Here is a 25518-nt window from a genome sequence, read left to right on the forward strand (position 1 = left end):
GTTTCGGGTCTATTTGATTTTCTTCCACACACACCCCAGTTCTGGATTGAAATAGAATTATTACTTCTTTTAGAAACACAATCTCTCCCTTCAGTGTGTCCACTTTTCCTTTAGGATTCATGTCTGCCAAGGAGATAGTAAGGAAAGGAAACAGAATACCTGTTTTCATTATATTTTTGAGACACCTTTCCTGTTGCTGTTATTCTGTAGAGCTACTATTGCCTTTTCCCCTCACCTCTGTAGAATATCATATCACACAGACTGCCTGATAATGTATCTTTGGCCAGCTTCTGGGAGACAAATGGGAAAGAATCTCTCTTAAATAGTGCTACTGTTTTTCTTAACAAAACAGCTTATTCGTTATAATGCTAAATTTTTGAAGCATGATATGCTCTCCTTTTACTTGGCTGGCTCCAGAACTGCTGAGGTGCCAGCAGACACATCTGTAAATTCTTTTCTGGGCAGTTGGGTACATTTCGAAAGGCTAATATCTACGATACAGAAAATAAAGGAAGAAGCAAGGACGTAGTGTTGAGATCTGTTGGTTTAGAAACCTGCATTTAGCTTAATGGGGATGAAGTATAGGAATTGAGGGAGGAGAGGGACATTTGAGTTGAGATCCTGTGTTACAAAACTCTGTTTTGATGTGACTATAAATGTGTTTTAGTACACGCTGATGCTTCTTCTGGAAGTAACTCGTGAAGATTTTGACCTGTGAATATACAATCAAGTATCTGTAGAGGTGTATCTTAATTGAATTTCAGTCTTTCAAAATCTTCTTTTTAAGTGTTGTTGAATTACTGTTTGTGTCAAAACTAGATTTTCTTGGTGAAACAAACCTTTGAAACGTTAATTTTGTGGTTCTAGTTAACTTTCTATTCTTATGTAGTAAGAATAGTTCTTTGCTTATCTGAAGAAAGCCACTTTTGCTGCTTGGCACCCATAAAAGCTCTTGGAGCAATTGGAATACATTGATCAATTGTGGCTAATTATCCATTAGAGCTTTGAAGTTTTTATTTGCAGAGGTTATGCTCATTACAAAGTCAGCCTTCTGAGCTTTATTCTTGATTCGTAAGTACAACAGTGATGCTCAGTGCAGAAATTACTTTGATTCTTCCTATAGTGTATTCTGTTATATTAGCACTCAATGCTTGCAGAGAATTTTGGAGACATTTTCTTTCTTTAGGCATATATACAGTGCAAGCATATGATTATTTTCTTTTTTTTTCCCCTGGAAAAGGTTGATTTCTAGTTAAATGTATTAAGAGTTTGTTCTCTATATATCCAGTCATTTGTAAAGAGCATTTTCCCCACGAAATTCTGTCTTTTGTATTTCAGTAATTATGCGGAAACGTTTGTACATTTTTTTAAGTGGTTTTGTTGCCTCGGAATACTTAAATTTGTCTTTGACCTCTGTGAAACGCTTGGAAGAGAATTTCAAATCTTATTACAAGTGGTAATAAAACATCTGGCTTCCTCTTAATGGGATTTTAAAAATTTCTAGCTTTACCAAATCTTTCATCCTGTAATAAAGGATGAAGGAAATTAGAATTATTCCTGGGTATTTGAGTGTTTTTCTTTGAGTTACTTTACTACTGAAGAGCCAGATACTCTAAATGCTTCATGAAATCTGTTGCAGTAGGCTTTTGTTATAGCAGTTAGCTTAAAGAGGTAGGAGAGCGGACACTTTCAGCACAAGATAGGCTTCCTCTGAATGCTGCTAGCCAGATCACGATTTAATTCCCAAAACTGATTCTTGAAACGTTACTTTTTTTAAGGCATTCTTGTTACTCACTGACTTTAAAAGTGAGTATTTTTAAATTGGTATTTTTGTCAAACTGCCAAATCTGCAGATTGGTTTAGGTGAGGAGCTCTCACCTCAGCTGAGATAACAGGATTGCCACTATTCTTGCACTGAAACTGAATTAACTTTTTTTTTGTAACACCACTGGCTTTCTGCCATAAAATGATTAATCTTTTCCTTGCTTCTCCATCTGTCCCTCTGGCATATACATTCCAAGCACCATGGTGACTTTCTTTTGGAACATGTTACTATAGGATGAAATAGTAATTAGTAGAGACTTTTTTTTGTCAGTAAACAGATACAAAATGATGCCAACGTAGTAAAGAAAGCCTGTCCTTCCCACTTGACAAATGAACATAAATTCCTAATGGATCTATCTTTTACACTTCTCTGAGAGCCTTAATCGGTTAGGTGGACCTTGCTTCATGTTAGAGATTTGTGTTTCATACCAGAGGGAGATAAGAGTCCAAAGTGCGAAGTCCTTGGCGTGTGCCTGGCTGGAAAGCTGCTCTTCTGTACTGAGCGTGCGAGCAAAGTGGCTGATGGGAGTCGTGGCAGTAGCACACAGGGACTGAGGAGGGATTAACTGCAGGTGGCTGATGCCAGATCATAGTAGCTCTGGAACTTGTGTGTGTTAAACTCATCTGGGAGCTGGTGGGGAAGCAGTGCAGATGGCAAAGCATAGGTCTCTGTCCCAGAGTTACCACTCTGGAAAGCAGAAATAAGCCTTTTGAAAGCAGTTCTGTCTGTCCTCTTTCACTGTTGCTTACTAACAGTATTAAAAGCAGCTGAATTGTCTGTCAGTCTGAATTTCTGGTGTTCCTCCATTACTTAGAGCAGATCTACTCTTGCATTCACAGTACTTTGTATACTTTAATTGATAACTTCTGAACATCTGAGACACCTGACTGCTTGATTTCCTTGTCTTGAGAGAAAGGTAAGAAAGATCAAAGGAAGAAGGTTAAAATTATTTAAGCCAAGCAAGGTGACACAATTCTTGGTAGCAGCAAAAACATTTCAATGGATGGGAAGAGAGAAGGGGGACAAAATGCTGAGCTTTTTAAGCAAGTTGCGTGTTGAAAGCCCGGATTTGAAGTAGGTGTAGTAATTTGATGATGAGGGATTTGAAGGCTTAGTCCAGTAATGGAGTATTAAGTGATTGGTTTTGGTGAGTCCCATAAAAGAGGAAAGTAAAGGGTGCGCGGGACTGCATGGCTTGGTGGCCCCAAGTACAGAAGTTGTTCTGAATCATCCCTGTCCTGTAGTGACTTACAACAGTGATAGCTTGGAGGCAGGAGCAGTATACCATTTCTGTATACCCGATCGTTCTGTTCATGCCAAACCCAACGGTTACTTCTTGGATCTGTGGGTCGTAGTGGGAAGTGCAGAATTTCCATTTTGTGCCAGCTTGCTCTTTTAAAAAAAAAACACAAACCAAAAAAACAAACTAGAGAAGTGTCCCTAACATATCGGTGATGTAATAGGGAATTTTGGATGAAGCATGTGAGATGCTGAGTAGCAACGGCCCTAGGAGGGTTGGATTATTTCTGCACAGTTGCTCTGTCAACCTAAGGCTATTGATTATGGTATAACGCTAAAGTTACAGCTCAGACATTCAGAAAACTGAATCATAGTTTATAGATTGCTTTTGAAAGGTGGAACTAGTTATTGTCTCCTCAGAATTTAGCATGTTATTTCGCACTGGGTTGTTTCAGTGATACAATAGGAGGAAGTAGGGGGATCGTCCTTCCTTGCAAATACAAGGGATTTAGAAGAAAGCCGTAGTGAGTGACAAATATGTCTTACTAGAGCAATTTACACTGTTGAACAGGCAAGCTCTCATGTGTGCAACTCTTCAACGCTTCTGTTAGTTTGTGAAGATCTGGCCTTTTATCAGATAATACCTGGGATGCCTCTGCTTCCTTAATTACGACATGCATGTTCTGTTCTCTGAAATAATTTAAATTATTAATCTGGGGCTTACAGTTAAATTGATTTTATCTTTTGTACCATAGACTAAGTCCAGAATAATAGGATAGTGGTGGCTCACTAAAAGGCTGTCTTTGTGTCTTCCTCCTATAACTATTTTGTCAGATTCAGAGGTAGGAGCAGTTTGGTGGGGAAAAAAGGCTCTGACCTTTCTATTTTTCTATTGTCAAACCAGATCTGAGAGTAGCATAACCAGTAGATTGGCTGTGTTATCCTCACACTGCCACTATAGAGGCTGTAGTTCTTCACAGCACCCCTCCCCAAGGGTCTTCTAAACCATTTCCTATCGTGCTTTCAGCTCCCTCCCATGTCCTCAGATAATCTTTCCGAGGTGCTGACAGGACAAATCTGGCAATAATGGTGGCTCATTCAGAGCCCTGGATATGCTGTCTGCTGCGTAACACAGTGGGTAACGACAGAGGTCTTTGTGCTTTTTCTTCGTGGACATGTTAATCTGAGTGTCATAATCTACCTGTCCATCTCTCTACTCAGCAATCTTAGGAACTTAATTATCTGTGAGACCTTTAACTAAAGTGGGTCAAATTGACCAGTGATTTCCAAAGTGATTAGAGAAAAATTGATTTGCGGAAGGGGGAGGAGACGGGACACTGATTGTCACAGCACTATTGCTTAAGCCCAGTTTCCTTAGGATACCTAGCTAACAACATAACTGATTTTGTGATCCTGCAATCAGTGTCAGTCTGAAGAGGCAACTTAATTGCTGCTAGATTGCGTGAATGAATGAAATTCTGTCTTGCGGTCCACCCTGTCTCTGATCTCGTGTCGTTAGAAGAGCACTCATCTGAAGTTGCACTTAGCCATGCTCGGTCTGATACGGTTCTGCACTGTAGAGGAGGATACAATAGTTTGATCCAGTTTTTGGCTTCTGTTCTGCACCTCTGCTTTCCTGGACTTTGATACTTGTCTCTGGGTTTGGTTAATGGACTTGGCAGCTTGGTCACGTTTCTGTGTTGTCTCTAGACAAGCAGAAGGGAACTTCTAATTCCCTTTCTATTATTAGGTTCCATTTTATAAATAATTAAACATATAAAAATGACAGTGATACAAAGTCAGACATGATACCTCTGACTATAGGCCTTATGGCTTTTGTGAATTAATTCCTGTTGATGAGTAGAAGCACACACTATTTAGATAAAAGATTAATATAATAGGAATTTCAGTGGTATTTGGTCACTTAATTTTTTTCTAATTTTTGCTTTGAAGATAAAGAGCTTCAGCTCTTACCTGTTGATGTGTCTTTGCTAAATAGAAAATATTTGTGTTAGCACCTTTCTATTCCCAAAATCGGTACTTTAGGATCACTTCAGTCCTTGGCTTAATAAGATAAGCAAATTAATAAGCTTAAATAGTAAGCTGAATAAATTAAGCTATTAGATTGCAATTAGACTGTTTTAACCATGCCTTTTAGTCCTTTGAATAGTTCTCGAGGCCTCTCTGAATCCTGTCACTCTTACATGTCGTTCCTGAAGAACTAATACAGCACGATCGTCGTCATTAAAATAGCATTCACATCAAGCCAAATGCATAAAGATGTTGCTTTACGCATACCCAGTCTTCTTTTCATACCTCCTTTTGTCATATTGAGAGCTCAGATTTGTTGTTCAAGCACTTTGCAGATTCACAGCTTTCAAAGTCCAGCCAAGCTTGTCTAGCTTGCTTCCTTTCTTTCTAGGACCATTTTCTAGTTAAAAATCTAGTAGGTACTGAATTGAATATTAACGATAACTATTTTTAGTTTACAGGATTGGATCATAATCAGATTACTTCAGCCAGGCTTATTTTCCGCTGAACCCACGCTGCTTTGAGTTCTTTGATTCTCATACCAACCTTTCAGTATTTTTTCTGCTGTTAGGCTAGTCCACATCTGGCGGTATTGTTTTGGTTTGTTTTTAAATACTTGGCCAGAATAACCTTCTTCCATTTTTGTACAGACGAGTCGGTGCTTCAAAACTTAATGAAAACCAACATTTAACTTAGAGATAAGTTAGGGTTTTTTTTTCTGGACTAATCTGTCTGGACCAACTAATTTAAAAAAAAAAAATATTGTCGCATTAATTTTATGTAGGCAGCAGTGGTGCAAGATACAAACCCAGGAGTGTTGTCAGAGGTAGGTGCTGCTCCTTGGCACGTGCCTGCAAATGAGAATGTTTTCTCTCTTGCAGGAAAACTGATAGTGAACTCAGTCTGTCTTGCCAGACCTTTTATTAAGTTTGGAAACCCTGGAGTGAAAGGTGGATTGGGGCAACAGAGGAGAGCAGAGTTTCCCAAAGGAAAATGGGTAGCAAGGAGCAGAACAGTATACGGTTCTGTGGTTTATGACAGCATGTTGGAGGGGAAGCTAAAAAAGGGATTGTTAACAGGAAATTATGTGCTTGTAACAGTGAATGGTTTTTGCAGCACGTTGTATTGGTTGCATGTCCTGGGAGCCTCAGAGGAATGTGTGGTAATGAAGTAACTCTGGCTGCTCGAATGAGAGAACTGACTGTAGTGGTAGAGGTGAAGGGACAGTTAATAAAAACTTAGAGTAGGAGGAAAGGACAGGATTTATTTATGGCCTAGACGCTTCGTGTACAAAGAGGGAGTAGCTCCTTGATGCTGGGCTAGAGGAAGAAGTACTGTGGTATGTCAACAGTGATAAAGAAGGGAGGAAAAGAGTAAGCTTTAAAAATAGAAGAAATGGCATAGTATGAAGATCCAGTCTGGTCCTAAGGTATCTTTTTAAATTAGATTGGTGAACTTCATTTCTGTCATATCAGCTCTGAGTTGCACCATCAGATGAGGTTTATAGATTTGGTCACGGACTTGATCTATAATATCTATGAAACTCCTGGAACTAGAGGAAATTGGGATTGCTGTTCTGCTCTGAAAATAACTAAAAAGCAAAACAAAGAGAAGTACCTCCCACACCTGCTGCTCAAAACATTGCAGTGCGAGATGTCTTGTGTAGTCCAAGTCAGCTAAACAAAGGTTTTAAGTTTTTCTTTTTTCAGCTTGGAAGTTTGTGCGTTCCTTCGCTTGGGAGAGTAGAGTGAAGTACCCTATTCCCTATCCACAGTCAGTAATAGATTCCAGTATCTTAGAGAGTTGCCATAGTGATAAAAAAGGGAACAGAATCTGCTTGTCTTTCTGGGATAGCAGAATTATTAAATTAAATGCATCTTTTCCATTAAAGGAGAGTAGCATATTTCTGAGAAGAACTGTTTTAGAGTAGAAATAGTGTGTTTTAAGCTGGTGTCCTGCATTAATCATATTACTTCTTCAGGCACTTCTAGACTTGACTTGCAGTTCTGTGCTGGGGCAGTTTATAGCACCCCTGCGTCTCCCCCATTGCAATTGATGGAACAGCTGTGTAGAAAACACCTTGCTTGTGGAAGTCTGCTTTACTCCATCAGAAGTCATTGCAGTTGTGACCACAAAGAACCAGGCAAGAAGCAAGAGTTGCACAAAATGGTAACACAGAAACACGAGTATAAAACGTGAGTTGCCAGAGGATGAGGTGGGATGAAAGGAGCCACCCCGGGATGAAGGAGTGCAGAGAATGTGGCCTGCAGAAAATGGTGGTTGCATCAGGTAGAGAGGAAAGGAGATGAACAACAGTTGAATGAACTGATAGAGAAGGCAACAGGGGAGGGAACATCCTTAAGCTTAGAACAAAGTGGGAGTGAACTGCAGCATAACCCAGGTTTTTGGAGAGAAGCTTTCTGCTTTTGTTGTAATGGAAGTGCCCCGGCTACCACGCTGGTATGTTGAAGCTTGAATAGCCCTGTGATACACATCCATACCCATTCGTTGCAGGTGGAAAAAGAAACAACTCGCACTGGATTGCCTTTTTCTTTTGTGCTTTCAGGAAAGTAAATTTAACAAACTTTAAGCAAAATACAAGTCTTTTTGATGGCTGAGAGTCCCATATGAAAATGACCATTCTTACTAGGCTGCTAACTCCCATGTCCTTGCTGGTTTATCTTCTCTGCTGACTTGTAATTACCTAGTAATCTTCCCCTGAACTACCTAATTTGAGATCAGAGTTCTGTTTCAGAAATATAAAAACAAAGGTCTTCTGAGTATCTGCCTTTCCCCACCTGCCCCCTCATTTCACATAGGAAAAAACCTGCGGGCAGAGGCAGGAGCTGCGGCGTTTGAGCCTTCTGACTCGTTTGCTTCGGAGCTGCTGGTTTCGGCTTGCAGAATGAATAAGCAGCGTAAAATCTTTACTACATGTAGGCTCTATCATCTGATCATATTTGCCAGTAGTTTTTTGAGATTTCAATTAGCAGTGGTTTAGATAAAGTTTTACGGAAGGTCACCTGATCTCAAAGTTCAGATAATTAACCAGGAAATGCCAGTTAATGCCTTACGCACTCAGACGTCTTTCAGTGTTTGATATGCAGGGGATCTGCCTGATTCTTCCTTTTCTTCCACCTCCTATTTGTTGCCTTCCCACCGGTGAGGAGCTGGCAGTGGATGGCTTTGCTGGAGTCCCTACCTGACTGTGTTTGCTGGAGGTGGTTGCTGCTGGAATAAATGCCGAGCTGTTCCTCAGGTTACCAGTAACAGCTCTGAAACGCTGTTGATCTTAACGCTGTTTGGCAGCAGGTTGTTCTGCCACTAAAACTCCTCGTTGATCCCAGCCTTGGTTGAAAACTGTTATAAATAGCTAAGAGTTCATTAGAGCAGTTCTTGCACTGTGTTGTGCACGTCTCCTAGTCTCTGGAAATCACAGTCCTGTTAATAAGATTAACTCCTCTGAGGCAAAATTACATTTAAAAGAACCTGAAACTATGAACTTCTATGGGCTTTAATAAACTAGCCTGGTGTATGGTCCCTCCTGATTTTTGTCTCCATATTTACTTCAGGGATTGCCACATAAGAAAGATAAGTCTTTCTACCTTTTCAGATATTTTTTTTTAAAGATGGATTTCAAACAAAGCAAAGCCTTTGGCAGTTTGTTTCAGTGGCAGTAATTTACAAAAATGAAGTGTAGGTTAAAGGGCATGTCTAATGTTTTACAATGTTATCAAACTTTCTGTTGTTTTTTTAAAAGTTGTAGACTGCTGTAACTCTTTAGCCTTAGGTTCCTTTCACTTATTGAAGCACAGCTTTAGACATTGAAATACCATGTGGCAGAGAGCAGGTTTAAAAAAATTCACATGGAAGCTACTCTGCTTCCAGAACAGCAAGGCACTTCTTAAAATTTCAATCAAGTATCTATTACTTAATGACCACCTAGAAAAGGAAAAATTATCCTCATCATATTAAGCACTCAATTTGGAAGACTTGAAAGGTTGGTTTGTTGTTGTACAGAGTTGTGATATGTTTAATAACAAGATCTATTGAAAAGGAAATATTAAAATATGATAAACCAACCATGCGGTACCTGTTAGGATTGCAGTTCCTTGGTGCTTTTGGGATGTTCTAGCAGTTTGGAGTTTAAACAAACTTAAAATGAAATTTTCTGTTCTTTGTCTTTTGAGACTGAAATATTTGTAATATTTTTCCTATTCTTAAACATTTTTCCTTTAATAAAAAAAAGTTAATCTTTCCTGGTAATGAAATGAGATGAAGAACATGTCTCTCTTTCTTTTGGAGAAAGAACTTAAATTCGGTGTAAAATTTGCTTAGCATTCTCACTGCCTAAAGAAAAATCTCTTCTGCTTTCTGAAAATTCAGCTGTGTTTAAGATTCTGCCAGAGGCTTATAACATTACACTGCGCAGGCTCAGCACATCCGTGCTAGGCAACTTTGTTGTCTGCGCTGAGTCTTTCCCGTCTCCTCCCCGGCGGCTGAGTGTGCTCCAGCCTTAAGCTGCGAGGTCTAAGAAGGACTTTGCTCGCGCTGTCTCCTGCAGGCTGGTGTGGCCCAAGCAGGGCCATGGAAGGTAGTGGAAATAGGTTCCTGTATGCAGCATTTCTCTCTCCCAGTTCGGGCTCACCACTGTGCTTTCACACTTGTGGTGGTGGCTGTAGCGCTCGTAGGAAGTTGTAGCAAGGCGGTGCTTGCCAGAATAGTCAATATATTATTCAATTTTAACTCCACCAAACCTGCAAGCAAGTTCAAAGAAGACTAGAAGGGCCAAGTCCTCTTGCAGACAAATGAAGTTTGTAGTTGGGGACTTGGACACAAGGGGAAACTGAATAACAGCCAAACAGCTAATGTTCCTATTTCTGGCCTCTGAAAGGTTTATAGTCGGTCATAAGCTACTTTCTCAGAATCTCACTTCTAGTTTTGGAAATTTTTTTCACTGTTAATCTGATAGACCATCACAGTATGAACGAATAGCTGTAGATATCAGATGATCCTTTCTCATACCTTGTCTGAAATAGTGGATTAAGATGAGTAGGTAAATTTAATAAATACTTCGCTATTAATTCTTCAGAGAAAAGCTGCCAAAATATATGTTGTAATAAATAGTAATGAAAAAAACTAATTTCTTTGAACATACATTCCTACAAAACAAACACAGAAATACAGAAAATAAGTCTTGATATTTGTGCAATGTGATAGTAGCCAATACCACTTTTCTTTAAAAGCAGTCTTTATTACTACGCTTTTGATGCTGTTAAGCAATTGGTGTTTTTTGGTCTTATATGCTATCTGAATTATTCAACTTTACTCTGGAACACACCACATACATGATAAACTCTTACATTGCCAAGTAACAGCTTTTTTTTTTTAATGTGTATATAGTGGGTCAGATTCTTCTGTAAAGATACAACATTTTGTACAGTGGAAAAAGGCCTGAATCTGGCAACAGTCACTCTGCAGATGCGGGTTGAGGGAGTATTACCTAACGTAAAGCAACTTCAGGTGCGGCTGAGCCAGCTGTCTGAAACTCAGGTGTACAAAGTACACTGACAAAAAGGACAAGGCCCAGTCAAATTGTGTTTATTGGACTCTGCCCCGACATAATTTACTGCTCTTAACCAGTGCTTCATCGACTGGTCATTCAGTCCGATTCCTGTAAGCATGAAAAAGCAGTCACTGAGCAATTCCTTATTATGAGGCTGTTACACTGATAAGCTGGCATGCACGGTCCCTCTTCCAGCCACGGGAATAGTCCTGAATCCCTGCTGGTAAGGGAAGTGAAAAAACTAGGACCATGGAAAACCAGTGTGTTGTGTAAGGAAGGGCTGGAGAGGTCAAAGGAAGGGGAAAATAGGATTTAATATTTGAAATAAAGACTTGCTCAGTGGTTGGATTTATATTTAAGACATTCTGACAGGTGATAAAGTCATCTAGAAGTCCTCCTAGTGCGGGGCAGGGGGGCGGCACAAACATGATCTGTCGACTTTTATTTCCTCTTTATTTGGAGGGGGGAAGGAGGGTCCTAGTCTTAGTCATCCTCTTTGAAAGGAGTAAATTCCTTCTAAAATGTCTTTTCAGGACCTTTTGTCCAATGTAATATTAATTGGCTCAAGTAATAGAGATTTCACCACTCCTCTTGAGACTGTTCTTCAGGCGAAATGGCTCTTTGGGTGGACAGTGTGCTCTTTACTTATTCAGGGGGAGTCGTATTTCTGCTAGCTTATTCTTAAGGAGTTTTGGGGGTGTAATTTGTCAAGGATGTCAGCCTTAGATAGATGTCCTTTTGTTCAGACGTTTTTCCCCAAGTACCAAAACATAAATAGATAAGCATTTGCTAGATGCCTCTATATATTCCCCTCCCTTCCCTTCTAGTCTATGTACAAAGTCATGCTTTGTGCACAGAATGCACAAAGTATTACAGGATTTGAGGTTTGTTAGGTTTTCAAAAGTTTTTGCAGTGTTGGAAAAAGTAATTTCTGTCAATGCAGATTGGGAAGGATAATCTTGTTTTCTCCTTTGCATTTGCACAATGATGATGTAAGTTGAATTGCAAGACTTCAGACACACACAGCTGTGTAAATTTGTTAAATATTTTTTTTAAATTTAATTTAAATTTGATTAAGGTTGTGAAATTGAGAATTTAATATTGAGCAACTTAAACCCAAATTTGGTCTCTGTGAGTGCAAAGATGGATGTTTGACACATTTTCTGTTGTTTTTTTTTTTTTAATGTCCCTTCGGATTCAAGGAAATTATTATAATTTCATTCATTCTTTTCCAGATGGGAATGACAGGTAACACTAGTCCCTTTGGGCAGCCTTTCAGTCAAACTGGAGGACAGCAGATGGGAGCTACAGGAGTGAATCCTCAGTTACCAAACAAGCCAGGCATGGCAAATAGTTTGTCTCCCTTTCCTGCCGACATCAAGAGTACTCCCGTCACCAGTGTGCCAAATATGGTGAGTTGCACCTGCCTGTTTCCCTTATTCATTATGTCTTGATAGTGCATTCTAAGTTCTTGGGTGATACGGCTTCTGCAATGTTACTGGACTACTTCTCCATGGTCATTTAAACATCAGAGTTGCCCCACAGTTCCTCACTACTGCTCTGCAGTGCATGTAGAAAGTTTGTTTATGTTTTTATGCAGTAATTTAACTTTCTAAGCAATCACAGTATTTCGATGTAAGAATTGCATTACATCCTTTCATTTTGTCTGGTACATTTAGTTCCAAACCAAATGAAAATGTCTTCTCTGTAAGTGCTGTTTGTAGATTTAAATTCCTAAATCAATTAGAATGTGTTGGATAAATCATCAGCTTCCTGAAACTAAGTAGTACCTTTCATATCCTTTGAATCTAATGTGGTAAACACACCGCATGCTTCTCAGTTTATATTGTGCATGACTTGCAGCTCACAAGCTCATGAGAATAGTTCTTCTTAGGATACCTTGTCCAAGTTTGTAGTATTTTGTTTACTAGAGTTTTCTTCATAAAGAGAAATTAAATATTCCCATTTGTCTCAGTATGTCTGTGTATTAATCAAACTGCTTGTGTCGTTTCTATGGAAACTCCAGCTTGTTGCATTTTATATTCTTATACAAGATAGCAGTTACTATAGAAACTTGTAAAACCTTCCATAAGATGCAAATTGCTTATTTTTTAATTTAACTAGAAAACCAGCTATTTTTTGGCACAAGCAATACTTGTCCTTCCATCAGTGAGTTTGCTACCTGCCTATCAGTAATAAGGCTATATATGAGAGGGAACAGGATATAATAAACTTCCTCTTTTCTCCTGATTTTAGAGACCGCTTCCTAATTTTCCTTTAGTTACACTGTGAAATCTTTGTTTAATATCATCTGTCATTTGCTGCTTATGACTATGGAAAGGAGCTGGTGACCAAGATTAAGACCATGTTCAGAATACCACTTGCACTCATGCAGAATATTTGTAAAAGACAATTTGCTGCATGACTATTCTAATTTTGTTTTTAAAATACTTTAAGTTTGGATCAGGTGTCAAGCAAATGAATTATTGCCCTGATTCTGCAGAGAACCTGCAAATCTGCCCAAAGCGCTGTATTCATCTCAGGGACTGGATGATTCTGAAGCCTAATTTTGTGCTCATTTAAAAGTCAGGTTTTGGGAAGCCTAAGTCTTAATGTACTCGCTTACTAGTATAGGAAGTAATAGCAGATATTCAGGTGGAATAAAAAAGACATTTGCCATCAAGGCTTATCTAGTGGTGGGGGAGGAAGTAAAAGAAAAAACTTTCAGTTTCCTTTCTCCCATCTTGTCCAAGAGACAGAAGAAAGTAGGGGAAACTTACTTTCCCAGTACTATCAATTGCAGTTTCTTTAAAATGTCAAAAATATCAGTTGTCTTCTGAGAGGACAATCAAAACCATCTTTCTTTGTTCCTCAGGTGTCAAAAGCTTCATATGTCCAATATATCTTTTTCTCCCTCAAGTCAATACAGAGAGTAATAGCCATTTCAGCTGACAGACATCTGTACTGTCGAGCCAAAAGGTCTCAACCCTGCTTATGGATCATGTGGTGGTTAGAGTTTGATTGCGGTCCTGATGGGGGTGGAACTTTTGTCTTTAAAAACTGAAGTTTCCATCTAAACATTTTTATTGCAAAGCCAAGAATTTAAAAGGAAATGTCAGACGTGTTGAATTTTAACCTTTACTTGGCAGCAGTGGGTAAGGCAGTGTAATTATTTGGTAGTAGTACGTACATGGCCATATGCTATTCCTTCCACAGGGACTTTGCTTTATTCAGTAGCATACAATATGAACAGTGCCCTCTGAAAGAGCATATAGTCAACATTTTGTTCTGTTTTTGCTGCTCAGTGTGTAGCTGTGGGCCTTGTTGACTGTATGTAGTAATATATTTCAGTCAGCCAGTCTTTTCCAAACAGTCTTTTCTGTGGCAGTCATCACTGCAGCAGGCATGTACTTTGGATTAGTTAATGTTCACAGCGCCTCTGAGATAAAGATGTGTTGCCCCAGTTTTAAACATGAGGCTGAGGGGCACAAAGACAGTAAGACTGGAGGAATCTGCTGATTCCTCTGGACTCAAGGACTCTGAACTCGAGGTTTGTAGGCTTTGGCTTGCTAAAGCCTTCCTCATTTCATATGTTAAGACATTATCTAAGGGTAAAATAACATTCACGTCAGTTAGATGTGTGCTCTCATAACTCATGGAAGTGATGGCTCTCTCACATTGGGCAACTAAAATACAACCCAAGTGGCACTTGTGAAAAGTTGCTTGTGACAGAGGCAGCTCCCCAGAGCAGAGTTGCAGTGTTTGAACTATTACGCCATGCTTTCTTGCTGCAATCCCTTCGCCATTTGCTATGTCCCGTGATGCTTTAGAACCCTAGAGATGGCGGTTTGATTTAATGTATTCGGCCTTGTGCGTGGTCAGCTGGAGACATGGTCTGTCCTGTTTCCTGAAGGAGGCAGGAGTGAAGTGGAAAAGAGTATAGTGTTATGTTACCGTCTATCAAAAACGAACCTGTGGAGGATCAGTTCAAACTCCATCTACTACAGCAAGCGAAAGACCAAATACATCTTTTTAAAAAGACCTCCAGGGTTTTTTGTGAGATGATTGGAACCACATATCTTGCTTAACCAGCCCTCTATACTATCCTTATGTTAAAGGGCCCCAAAAGTACTATTCCATGCGAGAGACAAACCCATGTGAATGAAAACATGGGTTATATGTGACATGTCTGAGGCAGGAAACCAGATTCCAGCATGACGTTGAACACCTTGGTTACCACTAAGAATATCTAAATAAGAGAAGAGGATATAGAAAGGTGCAGCCGTTCTCTGAAGACCCCTTGGTCCTGAAAAGCGTCTCATTTTCTGAATATTCCTTTCAGTCTTTTGCCTTTCTCTGTAACCTTATGTGTACACTGCAAAAGTAAAGCAAAAGATGAGTGTGTTTCTTAACGCACACTATTCTAAACATCATTATGTGTGGCACCCCTGTCCCAAACACTAACCAGGAGTTTTCTCACTGCCAGGCATAACCCTCATGCTGGCAGCCAGGATAAACCTCTGCTACAGCAGTGGATTTTTTTTTTTAAATCCAAATTCAGGCTACCACTCTCCTAAGAACAACACGCTCTCTCTTCCCACCCACTCCCTGCCTTCCAAATGAAGTGGTTCCCAGAAGTGTTAGTTCATTGCATCTTCCAGCCCTTGTTCCAAGCATGACCTTAACTAGACCCCAAGAAGCACATTTGGTTTAATGTCTTTAATTAGGAAAGAAGTAACAAACCTTATGGTATTAAAATGATTAAAAGGTCAGCATTAAGGTATTAATTTTCAGTGCCAGCCAGATGGATTGATGTTTGTTTGTTTTTGTTTTCCTAATTATGGATCCGAACAACATACTAGCTTTTGCTTTGTGTGACTGTTGCAGAATACAATCAGTTTTCCTTACAGAATGGGCAGCTTGAAATCTTGAGTGAATGACTTGTTTTCAAAAGAAAGATGTTGCTTCTGACGTTGTTGGAAGTTTTGGTGACACATTATTGAGATTCAGTGTCACTTAAATTGTTCGATGCAGGATTGGCGATGCTCTGCTGCGGTGAGATCATGCAAAATCTCTGGACTGTGGAAGTGAGCCATGCTCTGCACTTTGGCACTCAGCGCAGTGTGCAGCCTGTACAGGAGCCAGGAGCCTCTTGTTTTCGGAGTACCCAGGCTCTGGGATGTGCTGTCAGTGGGGGGAACCCTGTTAGACCTTTCCATCAAACTTGCTGAAGCTTTGCGGTGTCTGCAGTGCTGCACATTCCAAGGGTGGTGATGGATGGTTTCTTCATGGGCATACCAGTAAATCTAGTGTTTCTACATGGGTTAGGAGTACAATGTGTGAAGTTTTGCTTCCAGACACTAGTTTGGTTTCACAGTTACCCTTATGACCAGCAGATGGAGTTGAGAGAATATGACTTTTTGGAAGCTAAGGAAATCGTTTCTCCTCGGTTCTCTTGACTTAGAATTGGAGTGGCACATCTTCTCTTGCATTTTTTTTTTCTGATCTCTTATTAAACTACATCTCGAGTGTTCTGTTATGTATGTTCCTTGCTTCTCTGTTTCTTTTTATGTCCTTTGGATTTCTTTATTAACAGATTTTGGTCAGAAGAGAGGAAAACAATGATCTTTAAGACTGGGGTATAGGAAGGTCTTAGGTGTGCTTTGCTGCAGGCCTCCTAGAGAGAGGAAGAAAGCTTTTAAACTTGGAGGCCAAGTTTAATTAGAACAAGTAGAACTGTAGCTACTTAAAATAGACAACTTGTATTTTAGTCTAGAGACTGGAAATAAAAGTCTTTATGAAAAATGTCTATTGTGTCCTTATAGGGAGGAAGGCTTGCTTTCTTAACCTTTCAGTGATTTTTTCCTCTCTTGCAGCAAACTCGGTCTTCTCTTTCACTGCAGGAAAGGTCTGTGACTGTTGCCCCAGAAGCATGCTGTGTGTCTGCTTCCTGCTCTCATCAGCAGGCTCCCAGTCTCAGGTGGGCTTGCTGTTTGCTGTGCTCACCTTCCCTGTGCCTGCCCTGGCCTGCACTCTGAAAAGTTTCTCTTTCCCAGGCATGCTCACTCCTTCTCTTCCTCAAGAAAATCCCACCTGATTTGAAGTGGAGCAGCAGCCTAGCGAACAGCTGGGAAAAGCTCTTGTCTGTATTGCTTAGCCGTGGTCTTCTAATGGAAAAGATCTTAATAACGTGGAAACAAATCTAACAGAGAGTGTTCAGTGCCAGAGAAACTATGTTATTGTGTCAGAAGCAGAGTAAACGTCTCTGTCCTCTTGGTGCAGGAGTTCATCCTGGGAATGTGTATTGCTTTGAATGGTGGAACATTTTAGTTGCACCATCCCTAAATAATGGTGCCAGACTGGCAAAAGCGAGCTGAAAAGAGGATCTGCTCTTTCCGAGCACTCTGGCTCATGTTCCACTCTTCCGTCTCCCAAATACGAATATATGTGGTGGAGAATATCCGTTGTCATTTCTACTCTCTTCCAGCAGTTGAGGTGAAAGTACTCCATAGCCAGCACTCTGACAGCATGGCTTTCCTTCACTTAAAAACTTCTCATTTGTTTCTTATCCACAGATTTGCTATTTGGGGTTTTTAATGTTGATCATTCCTCAGTCTGTTTTATCACTCAGTAAATCCTGTATAAACCTCTCTTAAAATTTTGTTCGGGTAACTTTCTGTATGTGAGAGCTGGACTCTGTCTGCAGATTCCTGCATCAGGTTTTGTCCCTTTTTGTTGCTTTGAAACACTTCATTGATGTGTGTTTCTTGGCATTTGCTGGTCCTCCAAATTGGAAAGGCAAGGAGATAAAACTCCAAAAGCTTATCCTTAAGAAAGACGTTGATCCAGCCTTGATTCCCAGCAGAGTCAACTGTGTAATATTGAGGCATTTGCTGGTTTTAGAAGAAAACTCTTTTAGCAATTAAAAGCCAGGTGCGCTGAGGGCAGTCTCTAGGACCAACTATTCAAGTTCCTTCTATGGCATGACCATAGGAGCCTTCTTGCCTTCTGTGGTTGCTGTGGGCTTGTGAGGCTCACTCCGCAGTACCAGCTTCAGAGGTGGAAGTTTTACTCCATAGTGCTAAGTGAAAGTTGGAAGATTGAAATCTTCCTCTTCACTCTTGATATGAAAACTCTGCCTGTAGCCATGTCAATGCCAGAGCTTTGAAATAAACCTTGGGCTTTGAACTTATTCTTCATGTTAAGACCGTGCATCGTATTGGCTTTGTATGCAGGAGCTGGGAGTATCACCTTACCTCTTTTCTCATTTGGAAGCCACGTTGCAAGCTCTCAGATTAGTGCTGCTAACAGGCTAATATAATTTCTTGCCACCGGAATTGATCTCCCTCCAGAGAGCATGACCACTTTCTGAGGCTGTGTCCAGGTCAGGAAGCCTTTTTTCCCCTTTCAAGTCTTCTGCCCACCATACAGACTCAGATTCTGATTCCTCCTGCTACTTGGATGAGAAAATACAGCACTGTAGCGTTATTGGGCACAAACGCAAGCGCTTGTGCTTGTATTCCACTTGTGTCAGCCTGTTCTGTGCGTGCATGAATCTCTGGAGCCAAAGCAGACCTTCAGATTCCTGGTGTCACAAGGATTCTCCCTGTGTGGATAGGACCAGGCTGTTCAGACCATGCCTGTTCACAGTAACTGGTGGAACCAGAGAAACCACCATCCACGTGGAGAATATCAGAGTGAACTGCAAGAAGTATAAACTGGTTCTGTGTTGCTTTCACAGTGAAGCTCTGGTAGTCACTGGAGAAAGCTTGGGTTCATTAAGTGACAACACTGAGAAATGCCTCCTTCCTTGATGCCATCAGATAGCTGCTGCTTGAGCTCTCGTTGCAATTTTGTGACAGAAGAGTGCTTCCTGGGCTGCGCAGAACTGGTTCGATGCTTATGAGCAATGCAATTCCTATTTGCAGGAAGGACTTCTTTCAATATTAGTGTAGATATGTGGGGTACATGATTGGAGTTGACCACACTGTGAATACTTAATTCAGATAGAAGGTTACTAATTAGAATTACAGTTCATGCGTATATCCACTTTATGCCCACTATCCCTTCTCTGAAAGGGACCCCCAAGATCACACTTTAAGCCTGTGATTGAAGGGGAACTGAAGAGGTTTGGATGTGTTTCACCTTATGTACTCCTGCATGAGTGAAGGTGGGATGCACCCTTGCTCTCTGCAGATACTGCAAGGGTTGTTTTTTTTAAAGTCTTAATTGATAGACTGGATGCGCCTATAATGTAAATGGACATGTGGATGACATGTTAAAAATCTCTTGTCACTAGTAAATCGTATCCCTTTTCTAGTCCAAGATGTCAACAGACTGTGAAACCCCAAGTATAAAGTGCTGCCTGCCTTCTGGTTAGGGTGAGGGAAGGTCTATCAAACAACTGTATCAAAGTAGTAATCCTTCGTGGCAGTGGATTTATCTCACTAAGGTCCACTGTTGATTACAAACCTGTCTTAAAGAACTAAAAGGCATTTTTTAAATGCAGGATTTGTCCTATTACAGTGATTCCAGAAAGTGGCCCTCTGTTATCAGAGAGAAGGGAAGAACATGGAACTAAAAAGAAATTATGGAAGAGGAAATGTATTTTAAAAACCTAATGTTAGGCTGATAAGAGTTCTGTATCAGGTTGTTTACCTGTTGAAAGATTACCAGTGCTACTGAAATTGGTGCCTGCTTTTATAAGAAAGGGTACATAGTGTTTGATCTTGACAGGCAATGTTGAGCGCCTTTGAATATAAACACGTCAAAACAGAGGATGACTGGTCATCTCAGTAAAGTAAAACCGCCAGGGAACTTTGTGTCCATCCAAGTCCATGAAGACAAGATACTTGTGCATCTGCTGCCCAGAAGCATGGGAAGTTTTTGCTTTTCAGAATAGGGACAGGGCAGACCTATCTTCCTGTATGAATATATAGTTTCCGTAATTGTAAATGGTATTAATAGCTGCTTTACACTATAGAAGTGTTGTATTACTCTGTTTCTAGAAAACTGGTTAATGAAGCTACCATCTCTGTCAGAGGTTGTAGCAGACGTTCAACCCCTGATCTGTTTGTTCTGTTTATGGTGGCACTCAGCAAGGCAGCAAGAGAAGCAAAGCCATCTCTTTTTCCTCCTGTATCTGACCATTGAAGCATTTATTTTAACTGTGGGAGCAGAAGCATCTGAATTTCTTGCTTCATCAAGAAAATTGTTAGTCATTCAGGTGAAGCAACGTGAAGCCTCCTGCTCGTCTGGGATGGAAGGATTTCTGTGGTTGATAGAGGATTTATGCACCTTTGGCGTGACTGCAGTGCGCTAGCATATCTCCTGTTTTGAACTGGTCCTGCGCAGACCACTGTTCTTAAAAGACAAACTAACAGGGAAGAGATCAACTTCCTCAAACAGTCAACAGTCTTGAAAGTGAGACGGTGGAGAGATCATTCATTGTATTTGCAGGTTTAGGACTTTACAAGGTTGAAATAGTGACCAACAACTGTATAGAGCTTAGGCAGTATTCTGAGTTCTTTTTTTGTGCCTACCTGCCCACGCTCATCTGGACCGAGACTGCTTGTTCTTCTAACTACTGATACTCCACGATTCTGCTTTTTTGTTACTCAATCTTCAAGAAGTCCCTTTGGGTCAGGGCATTATATCTGAGCTGATACAGCTGTAGTCATGTCTGTTAACTGGTAGGGTAGTAACAAAAGGAGAACTTTGGCTTGGGAAGCAATTCTTTGACTGGGATGAAAACATTGCTTCCAACAAGATTTTCTTTGGCATGGTCTCTGTATTTTTCTGTAGATTGGCTGAACTAATTGTTTCCTATTTGTGACCCAAGAACTGTTTCAGCAAAACCTGTCTGCTCTTGTGGATTTGTTCACAGAAGAAATGAAGACTTAATTTCAGCTGCATGCACTGGGAGCATAAGTGGATGGGTTTCCCTCACCCCCTTTCCTTTTATTGCTCTTTTTCTTGCAGGCTCAAGACAAACAGATGCAGCAATTCCTCTTTAAGATTTACTTAATCATTATCAGTGTCAGAGTCCCCACCTCCTCCATCAAATACCAGACATTGTGTTTTCTACTTGATCTTGTGTACTTCGTTCTCCAGAAGAAAAGCTATCTCTTTAAAACCAGATGTGCAGGTGGCAAAGCTGAGGACAAAGCTTGCTGCTGGAGTAGTGAGAACTTGTGCCAGGGAGCCTTTTGTTAACCTAAGAAAATTAGTTTTGTTGCTGTTAGGTGCTCTGTCTTGTAGGCTGTGGAATCTTCTGGGGAGTCCTTCTCAAAGGTCAAAAGTAGGGTGGGCTACAAATGGTGTATTCTGTCACTTAAGGGTGATTTTCCTTAAATGTAGTAAGCAGGCTTTGGTCAGTGGTTCTATAGACAGCACTGAACTGTTTCCTCTGTTACCTCCCCAGTATAATCCTGTTCTTGCTATATTCTATTTATAAGTGTTTTTAATGGTCGATTTTCCTTAGGTAGCTTGAAAGTTGGTGGGCTTTTCTGTGGTAACCTATATTTGCAGTGCATAATCAACGTGATTCTTGGGACAGTTTCATATTTGTCCATGAGATTAATTCAGGCTGCGAATCGCAGGGATTTAAGCACTTCTGCAGTCCCATATCTGCTCCTGCTAGTGGAGTCGTTGCAGGCTGTGGATGTGTTTAATTTTGAAATTCAGGTTTCTACATTTGTTGATCTTCAAAGGTCCAAGAAAGTAGTTGAAAAGCTTCTAAATTTGTGCTGAAGAAATGACATGTTAAGGAAGCTATTTCTCTCTTCCGCACTGTTACGAGCCATGTCTTAGACTGAAGATCTCTGTGGGTATGCACGCTCTGTCAGGCAGGGCTCGAGCACTGGTACAGAAGTGTGTCCGTAAAGAATGGATGCTGGAAATAAAATACCAGATTTTTACAAGCTGATACAACCTAGTGTCACCCTGTAGTTAACTCTAGTTCACTTCAGTAGACAAAGTGCAACCCAGATTTAGGTGGCCCTTTCTGGAAGAGAACTGTATACATCTTACCTTGGAAATTTTCTCTGTGAAAGGAATATCAGCACGCACTTGTGAGAAGAAAGGCTAATTTAGGCTTGAAAAATCAGTTCTACCTTTTACTGTAATAGTCATATAATTTTGACTGTCTTTTCCCATTGGACTCCTCTTTCTGTTGGGGACAAGAAAGTAGGATTGAAGTGTATAAAACCCATAATATGAAAATATAATACTAAACAGACTTGAATTTCACCTCCAAGTGTGGTAAGAGCTCTTTCCTGTTGGAATTATGATCTGTCTAATAAACAGAAGATTTTGGATGGCTTGTTACTTAAACTATTGTTTGTAAATGTCTTAACAGAGGAACCTCTCAATATGTTTTTGCTGTTCCAAGGTTAGAATAGAAATGTTTGAGAATGCTAGAGACTGGCATAATAATACTTGTAGCCAGTCATAGCAGAATGCTTGGCAAATAGTCTTGTGATACTTGAATTATTATACAAGATTAAGATCAGAATTGAGACTTGCAAACGCGATGCTAATCTATCTGTTCTCTCAGTCCCAGATGCAAACCCAGGTACAGCAAGTGGGGATCGTACCGACGCAGGCAATGGCAACTGGACCAACAGCAGATCCAGAGAAGCGCAAACTGATCCAGCAGCAGTTGGTTTTGCTGCTTCACGCTCACAAATGTCAGAGGCGTGAGCAAGCAAATGGAGAGGTGCGGGCCTGTGCTCTCCCGCACTGTCGAACCATGAAAAACGTCCTCAACCACATGACACACTGTCAAGCTGGGAAGGCCTGTCAAGGTGAGAGCGTGTTGCTGAAGCTACTCTTGCAAATGAGCTGCGTAAGGCTTCTTGCATATTTGTCAGCAGTGTTTCTCTTCTTGTCAAGAAGATCCCTATACCTGGCACAAATGAGTGCCAAAACTGGTTCTTTGGTTAAACAGCTGCTCTCTTTTTCATTACCTTTGCTCGGTTTCCATTTCTGATCTCTTCATAGTTGTCAGTTTAGAAAACAGAATGCAATATTTGCCTTTTGAAAGCAGCATAGTACCAACGGTAGCCTTGAAAGCCTCTTTTTAATCTCCTCCATTCTATAAAGAGGATGTAATATCCACCATGTGTTTGCCTGCAATTCAGCCATGTAGAGTTTCTTAGATTTTAGTACTAGTTTCCTTTGTTGTGGCATTATTGGTGGGTCCCAGAAAATTTTAGTTGCATTTAGCTGTGTTTAGTTATCTATACAGTGTTGCCTGTAAAGGAGAAAGAATAGAGTTACTTCAAAAAATGAGATGAGTTAACCAAGAAGTGACCTTAATTCTATTGCTTTTCCTTGTTACAGTTGCTCATTGTGCATCTTCAAGACAAATCATCTCCCACTGGAAGAATTGTACTCGGCACGACTGTCCTGTGTGCCTTCCTTTGAAAAATGCCAGTGACAAAAGAAATCAACAACGTAAGTAGTTGTTTTACTGCTGTCACAATGGAATGATACTGTTAAAATAAAGTTGATCAAATGTGCAGTGTAGGCATAAACTTTGACTGTGATAAACTCCCAACAAACTTAATACCTGTTCAATATTCTTGTATAAGGATGAATGTACTAATGAATTGTCCTTTCTGATCACTGAATGCAATTTATTACTTAAATACACAATAATTCAAAAGGGAAAATCTCAGCTCAAGCGCACAACTGTTTTTAAAGGGTGTGGTGACTTCTAGATGGTGTTTTATTGTGAGGCAGGTCAATAGATTCTGGTTATAATGCAGTTTTGGATGTAGGTAGAGTTTTGGGGAAGTTAAAAGCTACTTCATTATTTTTCTTGCTGCTAGAAACAACTTAAACCAACGTGCTAGTGATTAAGAATAATCAAAAATGTGTTTAAAAAAAATTTCTTGTGCGCAAAAAGATCTCGTCTGGGTGTCTTAATCATTAAGTGTATTTAATGCTGGTACAGACTAGCTGAAGTTCTGGAATTCATAGTGGTTTTGCCCATGCCTGTTTTTTATAATAGCTTAGCTGTTACTGATGCTTGGGGGCAGCCAATTTCTAGTGCATGTCTTCCCTCTTGCTCTGAAACAGAAAATACTGAACTTATGTTGGTAGGTTTGCTTCTCATCAAATCCTTTGAAAAGATGCCAAGGTAGAACATTTTACAGCATAGATGCAGCAGTTCTAGAAGTCTAAGTAATGTTATGCCTAAGTATATTTAAAGAAGGGTTGAGAAGTGGAAAACAGCTGGAGGACTTGCGAAGCTTGTACGTTTGAATTGTGTTGGAAGCATTCTGCTAATTTCCATTTAGACTGAGACTGCAGTGAGGAACACTAATAAACCTCGGAGGATAGAGAAGAGCTCCTAGGTTAGGTGAGATTAAGGCAGAGGGTAGAGTAGCTGGTAAGACTGTCCAAATTATCCATTGAGGATGCTCTCATTACAGTTTCAGGAGGGTGTTTTTTCCCTCCAAAACTGGAAAAAATTATAAATATAGAGCTACTTGGAGGTAAGGATTTTGTTTTCGTTTTACCAAACTTCTCCTTGGTAAACAAGATACATCTTGTTGGTAAAAGTAGTAATTTGTTGCAAGTGATTAGTTATGCTTGGCCTTCAAAAAACGTGTTGAAAGCTTTGCTTTTTAATATGACATGGTCCATTTGTGCATAACATCCTTATTACACAGTTGTTATCAAAGTGCTAACAACATCTAGCACAACAGAATTGTTATTTTCAATACAAGCTGCTGTAGAAAAGTAGTTTGTGCAGTATTTGTTTTTACGTCATTTGTACAACTTAACAAAAGAGAAGGCACTTGAACAAAAACAGTCCTTAAAAATAATTTTGTAATGGGATCAAACAGGATGTTGTTTGAATGCAACAGAATTGTAACACATAAGTGTAGAGTTTGGCTCTCTTGTTGCATGCTGGGGAGATAAATATGAAATCTCCTTCTTCTGTTCAGTTAATGATGCAATGGTAGTAACTATGAAAATTTGCAGCTTAGTATGCTGAGGTGCAAGGTTCTTTGTTCTGAATTATGTCTCTGAGTCATACACGTGACACCTCGTGGTTTGTCTGAAGGTAAAAGATGAACACTAAAAGTACTTGTTTAGATATATTATAGAGGATACCCCTTTTTGGGCATTGAAAAAAGTTTGCAAAATGATTTACGTTAATATATGCATTTGAAAACACTGTGCCTGATCAGGTGAAAACTAACCTAAGCTAGGTTAGTTTAAGACTTGAAGAAAATGTTGGCTCTCTTAGGGATAAATAATTATAGCATCTACTAAACTGGGGGGAGGAGGGGATCTGCGTATGGCAGAATATGAGAACATTTAGAAAGGGGAAAAAGAAGCGAGAAGTATAGTGACCCTCATTACTTTTGTCAGGCTGTTGTCCTTACAGAATGAATGACCACGCGATGGTCATTAAAGACTTTGAGTCCTAGAATCTCTCTTTCTGTTCTCATGCCTATTTTACCATTGTTATTTCTAGTCCTGTTGTATCTGTGCTGGGCTTTCAAGTGGCTTCTTCAAAGTGTGTCGATCTTTTAGAAAGTTCTGCAGTTCGGCACGTCTGAAACTGCAGTATGGTGGCTTTCTTCCAGCCTTCCTATGGGCAATGGTTCGTGTGCTCTTTGTAGCTCTCTGTTCCTACTCCTCAGGGCATTCCCTCTGCATGCTGCAAAAAGTCCTGGGTTTTAGGTTATTACCATGGAGCTGTTTCTTTACAGGTATCTTACTCCATGTTTCAGTGTTTAGATTCTTTGCAAGGAACATCTCTATCTGTGCCAGGTTTCATTTGTATAGCTGCTTTTTTTTTTTTTAAGTAATCTTGAACTGTCTTTTATTGTAA

General features: G+C 40.0%; 1 protein-coding gene across 1 annotated transcript in view; it reads left to right on the forward strand.

The window, feature by feature from the left end:
• CREBBP (CREB binding protein) overlaps nt 1-25518 on the forward strand; it is an 83860-nt gene that overhangs the window by 10026 nt on the left and 48316 nt on the right. The window contains exons 3-5 of the mRNA XM_009324676.1: nt 11897-12073; nt 22219-22468; nt 23007-23120. Coding sequence (XP_009322951.1) covers nt 11897-12073; nt 22219-22468; nt 23007-23120 — 541 coding nt within the window. The remainder of the gene's footprint in view (nt 1-11896; nt 12074-22218; nt 22469-23006; nt 23121-25518) is intronic.

The sequence above is a fragment of the Pygoscelis adeliae genome, unplaced genomic scaffold, assembly GCF_000699105.1.
Source record: "Pygoscelis adeliae isolate BGI_AS28 unplaced genomic scaffold, ASM69910v1 Scaffold85, whole genome shotgun sequence".
Taxonomy (NCBI): domain Eukaryota; kingdom Metazoa; phylum Chordata; class Aves; order Sphenisciformes; family Spheniscidae; genus Pygoscelis; species Pygoscelis adeliae.